The 6,192-nt window shown below is 41.2% G+C and overlaps 1 protein-coding gene across 1 annotated transcript in view; it reads right to left on the reverse strand.

The window, feature by feature from the left end:
- The window catches only part of SULF1 (sulfatase 1), a 161,750-nt gene that overhangs the window by 17,634 nt on the left and 137,924 nt on the right, over positions 1-6,192 (reverse strand). The window contains exons 19-21 of the mRNA XM_021709989.1: positions 2,489-2,631; positions 2,272-2,395; positions 358-391 (exon numbers count right to left, since the gene is read on the reverse strand). Coding sequence (XP_021565664.1) covers positions 358-391; positions 2,272-2,395; positions 2,489-2,631 — 301 coding nt within the window. The remainder of the gene's footprint in view (positions 1-357; positions 392-2,271; positions 2,396-2,488; positions 2,632-6,192) is intronic.

Consider the following 6,192-nt stretch of genomic DNA (forward strand, 5'->3'; position numbering starts at 1 on the left):
CATGTAAGCACTGTCAAGAAAATAAACCTTCCACCTCTCCCAGGGCTCCCAAAGGCCATTCTGTTTTTTTCCCCCTTCACATTATTCTTTGCTTAAAAGTATCATCCAACAAGCAAACAAGCATGGGAGTGAGTAAATGCTCCAAGACATCTTGATGGGTCAGTGAGCTGATTTTAAAAAAGCAAAATGACAGATCTGTGACCGATGACAAAATATGGTAGAGAATGCGGTTAGGACAAGCATGCACCCCAAGCTGTGCTCTGTGCAACATGGTAAGAAACAGAAATTAGTTGAAATGACCGGATCATGCAATTATTGGGAAAGATGCTGCCGAGGAGAATAAAAAAGTGTGAATACCTGTGTAGGTCATAGCTTCCTCCATCTTTATTTCCTGATGTAGGAAAATATAAGAGTAATTTATGTTAGCTTTAGAATTTACAAAACCACTCACTATGTAGTTTTCCATGCACAACAGCTAAACCCTAGAAAGAAACACATGGTGTTAAATACAGACAGTGCTGAAATCCAACGGAGATTTTCTATTAGGTTCAAAATGAGGACCGAAAGCTATAACTGAAAAGGTTCAAAATAAAAAAAATAAGAGTTCATATGAAGAAAAATGGGTGGGAGAAGAAAGGGAGAAGAGCCCTCTTAAAAAAGAGGTGACAAAAGTACTTTCAGAAGTCTTTGTACTTCTCAGTAAGTTAAACGTTGGTTAATTTTAGACAAAATGCTTAAAAAATGGGCCAATAATAATCTCTTCTAGGAACAGTCTACAAGGCGGAGAGGACTACTTGAAGCGTAACAGTATAACTGGTGTGTCATTTCACCATTAAGAAACTCTATCAGATTTCACTAAGTAGAGTTGTTATGTCATCACCAATAAAAGTGCTATGTTCTTTTGGAAAGAAATATCTGAGTGTAATATTGCCTCTAATAGTTCATTTAGATTCCAGGTCACTATGGACTGTTTCTTTCTTTCTTCGTTTTTTCTTCTTCTTCTTCTTGTTTTTTGGTGGAGGAGCAGATTAAAGTTTGAGGAAAAGGTCAACAGATAAGCAGGATAATTGAAACGATTTGAGCTGAGTGGGGTCAGTAACCAAAAGACCTATTTTGTAAGTTCAGTCCTTTCTTGAATGGTAGCTAACTCCACTAAGGGCTAACTGAGAAGTGATTGAGAACTGAGGGTTTACATTTTCTTATGGGACTCCCAGAGCTCAAAATCCTATGATGGTGGAAATGACAAGCAGTGATGTTGATCATTTGAGGATGGGATGGGAATAGGGATGGGATTCTACCCGCCTTCAAGTCACATGACCCAGAGAGCTGCCCACTTTTTTGCTGGTGATGCTGGCTCTGCATTGCACCCACAGAGACACAGGCTGTTAAAGGTATTGAGAAAACTCAGCTGCATGACAAAGAGCTCATGCAAACTGCTCCTGAAAGTCTTCAAGTCCAGCTCTTCACCCTTTTGGGGTTAGCATGCCCACCCCACTGCCAGCTTAAATTCATTCTGCTTTCTTTGTATAAACATCTGGTATTTAAATTTCTGCAGGAATTATGGGGAGAAAAGGAGTATTCTTATTAACCAGGGAAGAGATGGGACTGACACCAAAAAGAACTACATACCCATGAACCAAAGGAGAAGCAAGTTAGCTTAACACTGCAGAGCAGGGAAGAAACATCTGGTTGATTCCATACAGACCCTCTTATACTGTTAGATCCCAAGTTAGTGAACTATGCAAATATTTCTCGTTTCAGATGGGACATATGGCAAAACAAAAAAAGAAAGAAAGAAAATCCAATCCACTGTGTCATGGACAGGATCCAACTGGGAGATCGCCAACCTGGGACAAACAGAAATAGAGCATGGTGTGTTTCCATCTAAGTTCTCTTAAAAAAAGAGGATATCCTGGTTTACTGAGAATATATCTCATGACTGTTGACAGCAATAACAAATAAATCCCCAAAGCTTACATCTCATCTTCCAATAGATGCTTCTATCAGGTATCAAGTTTTACTAATATTAATAGAACAGACCTGTGGGAGAGATTGGAAGGAAATGCTCACCAAAATTTTTGGTGGATTAAGTTTTTCATGAGCATACCCAAGGCTGCTCTTAAAGATCACATTATGTTTGTAATTGCCTGGTAAGTTTCTAATTCCCCTGAACTAATGTTTCTATGCATATAAATGTTTTCAAGGCAGAAAACTTGGTCACACAAAGAACTTTCCAGGTAATACAGAAAAAAATAATATTTTTGTCCTTACCAGCTTCAAGGTTCTTAGGTCTTGGGTTGCACTGCTTATACCCTTGACAACTTCTGAGCTCCATCAGTTGTACGTGGAGCTGATTCAGAATGCCCCGTTCGACCGTGTGCACTGTATTTGTGAGCTGGGAATGAAGACAGCAGGACAATATATTTAAGCTCAGGTTTTGATCAGCCTGTTTTCAACAACCTTCTAAAATGAATACATACTGTCTTACCTGATACGGATCTGTATTCATATCAAAATACTCCAGAAAGCCAGTAGCGAACTCGCAGAAAAGAAAATTGTGTGTCTCATTAACTGTACGCAAACACCAGTAGGTGTTATTGTTAGAACTTGTGCAGGCACAGAAAGATCCCACTGTAGGGTAAAGAAGAAAAACAAAACAAAATAGAGTGCAAAACTGCAAGCGGGCTAGTCATTCCAGCATTCCCTTCTCTTTCCATTTTAAGGTTTAATACATTTTCTTTCTTATAGATACCGTGGTTCAATGTTAAGGATGACGATACTTTTTTCTCCTTTCTCTCAATACAGATTTGCTGTGAAACCAGGTGAAAATGGAAAGACTTCACCTGAGCCCGAAAAGGTTAGGCACAGCAGTTTAACCTCCTCTTAGTTCTACGAGGCAGTGGTTTCTAGAGTGGGATGAGTGAGTGGAGTAGGGGAAGATAAAAATTTCTGCTGATGATTTCTATTCTTCAAAAAAGAAAGTGGTTATTTAATAAAGAGATGGAACAGGTGCCCTTGCTTGTTCTGTATGGAAGATGGTCACGTGCCACAAATGGAGTCTGAAAGGATGGAACTCCAGTATGGAGGGTTTGGAGAAGGCGTGTGCCCGCCCCACTTAGTGGATTTGGGATGATCTCCACGGTATTTTAACCTGAGCTGCGTGGGACCAAGATTGTCTTTTGTACCATGCAGAGCTAGCTCCCTGGTTAACTTGTCAAAAGTAATGTCAAGCCGGGCTTGGTGGCTCAGCCTGTAATCCCGTGCCTTGGGAGGCTGAGATGAGTGGATTGCCTGAGCCTGTGGGTTCGAGACCTGCCTGGGCAACTTGGGGAGACCTCATCTCTACAATAAATCAAAAAATTAGCCGGGCGTAGTAGCACATGCCTGTAATTCCGGCTACTCAGAAGGCTGAGGCAGAAGGATCGCCGGAGCCCAGCAGGTCGAGGCTGCGGTGGCCGGGAGCAGCCACTGCACTCCAGTCTGGGGGACCGAGTGAGACTCCAACTCAAAAAAAAAAGTAATGTCAAATTTACAAACAAATCCAAAATCATCTTCTCTTCTACTTGCAAAAAGGCAAAGGTTCCAGATATGTTGACCTTTCCTGAAATAATTGAATTTCACAAACATGCTGTCTAGCGAATATCTTTTAAAATTAGGATAGGTACTTAATGAGTATTTCTTGTGCACTATGTACTTTGTATGTACTGTATTAGCTCATTTGATCCTCAAAACAATCTCTGAGATGGAGATTATTATCACTGTCATTTTAACAGGTGGGAAAACTGAGGCACAGAGAGGTTAAGTAATTTGTCCAAGGTCACATAGCTGATAATTGGCAGCATCAAGAATTCCTTTTCTTTACCTTTATCTCATAATTTAAAATTCTATTATGAGTATTTTTATTATATACAGACATTTTAGTATAGTATTCATTATAACAACTGACAGGGGGCACATGCTAAAAAATGTTAAAAATCATTGTATTAGGGGATCACGTGCCTGGCTGGATTTTCTTTCTTTTCTCTTTGCATTCTTGAGTACTACTACACCAAGGGCTTAAATTGACATGCAAATATGAGGAATATAGGATTAATATCATTAAAATATGAAATACAATAGAGAACTATATCAAGGGATATCACATATAGTGTTTTTTGAAATGTTTATTTCAAGATATATATTATATGTACACACAGATACACATAGATGTCTATGTGCACATATGCATATGGGATCCTCATAAAATGCATTTTTTTTTTAACTGTAGTTTGTTTTGAAAAAATTTCAGAAAACCACTGTCCTAGAATATCAGCCCAGTGAGCACCAAGAATACATTCTGTCCTAGAAAAAGCATTAAATTTGGTATTGAATGAGAGCAAGTCCCTGTTAAGAGCTCAGTGATGGCAGGTATGGTCCTCACATTGCCAGTGCAGTGACACTCAGTGTCAGGCACCCAGAAGTTCTTTAAATTGACATGAGTTGGTTTGATCTTGGATGAGGTGGTTTGCTTGTTTGTCTGTTTATTTATTCACCTAATGTTGACTAAGCATTTCCTTTGTGTGGAGGAATACAGTATCACACAGACATGGTCTCTTGAGAAGTTTATAATCTAGTAGGGGAGACAAAAGTCAAGCTAAAACAAAGGTAAAAAAACATATAATTGCAAATGTGATGAGTCCCATGGGGAAAAAGTAGAGCTTGCTGACAGGGAAGGAATCAGTGACGCTGCAGTCGAGATGTGAAGGACAAGGGGTGTTTGATAGGCACGGGGCTGTGGGTGGACATAGGGGGAGAAAGCTTTCAAGGAAGAGGGAGTGACATGTGCAAAGGTCCTGTGGTGGGAGGGAGCTTGCGATACTTGAGGAATAATGAGAAGCTGAGTGACAAAAGTAGGCAAGAGTGGGAGGAAATGGTCCCCGGGTGGGACTGAATAGCGGCAAACAGGGCTTTGTTGGGCATGTTAGGGATTTTACTCTTTAGTCTAAGAAAGTGGGGCGTCATTACATGATCGCGCTAGCTCCTCGGAACAGAATGAATTGATGAGAACAAGAGATGAGTCTGGGAGACCACAGGCGTAAGAGAGAATATGATGCTTTCCTCTTGACCTTTCTAGATTCCTGGTTTTGTGCCACTGAGTTACTAGTCTAAGTTCCAAGCCGCCAAGTCTCCGCATGGTGGCAGGAAGCGGCATTTGGAACAAGTGACTTACGGTTCCAGAACGGGGCTGTCTGCCAGTGGTTGTTGTCGTGTGTGAAGCAGGTGAGGCCGGGCAGGCTGCATTCCTCCCCCTTCCTCTGCCGCCTCTTCTCCTTCCTCTCCTTCTTCCTCCTGCGGTTCTCCTTGAAGAGCTGCAGTTTGCTGTCTACTTCTTGGGCAGCTTCCCTGTTCAGTAGAAGGAGCTTTCTCAGTTAAAAACAGGCTTGTTGCTCTGAGTCTCACATATGGATACCTGACAACAGACACAATACTAAGGGATCTTCCTTTTGTATGGTGGACCTTGAAATGGAAGCAGGCAAGGATAGGGAAGGTAAATGCATTTAGTGACGACTCTCTTAGAACCTCATGGAACCTTCAGGGGGTCAACATTTCCTTCCTCCTGCACACGTCAACATCAACGGGAATAAATGTGAATGTGAAGCAGTGGGTCCTGCTAGTCACACACTTTGGACAATTGTCATCATTTTTGGGTGGCTCAGCCCCTATCAGCCATGGAGTCAATGGCTAGTTGGAGTAGATGGCTCGGATGAGGTTTCAAAACTTATTTGACAAATTCTACAAAATAAATTTGAAAAGCCAATTTAAACATTTATTCTTATTGTCTTGGTTTTTTTTTTCATAAAAGATTTAAACTTTGTCATGGTTCAAATGTGAAATCTCCATCACAAGCAAATTTTGCTATTAGTTAAAAAATATATATATTTCCCCCATTTTCGGACTTCAACACTATTACAGATGCTGAATACACCAACTGAATCGAGAGAGCCCAGAACTCTCAGTCACTCTCCACAGCAAGCAGGGAGTGGAGTAAAGTCCAGTTACTGGTCCTATCTGCGAGGTAGAAGATTTGAATGAGAGTAGAGCTCAGCACGGCCCCCTCAGAGGAGTCCAGGAACATCACCATGGTCCCCTGGTGAGGCGTGGAGCTTTGCTTTTAACTGCTTGAGCTCTGTGCCCTCCCAGGGGGGCCTACTT

The sequence above is a fragment of the Carlito syrichta genome, unplaced genomic scaffold, assembly GCF_000164805.1.
Source record: "Carlito syrichta isolate Samal-C Ts95f unplaced genomic scaffold, Tarsius_syrichta-2.0.1 Scaffold287855, whole genome shotgun sequence".
In the NCBI taxonomy this organism is placed as follows: Eukaryota; Metazoa; Chordata; class Mammalia; order Primates; family Tarsiidae; genus Carlito; species Carlito syrichta.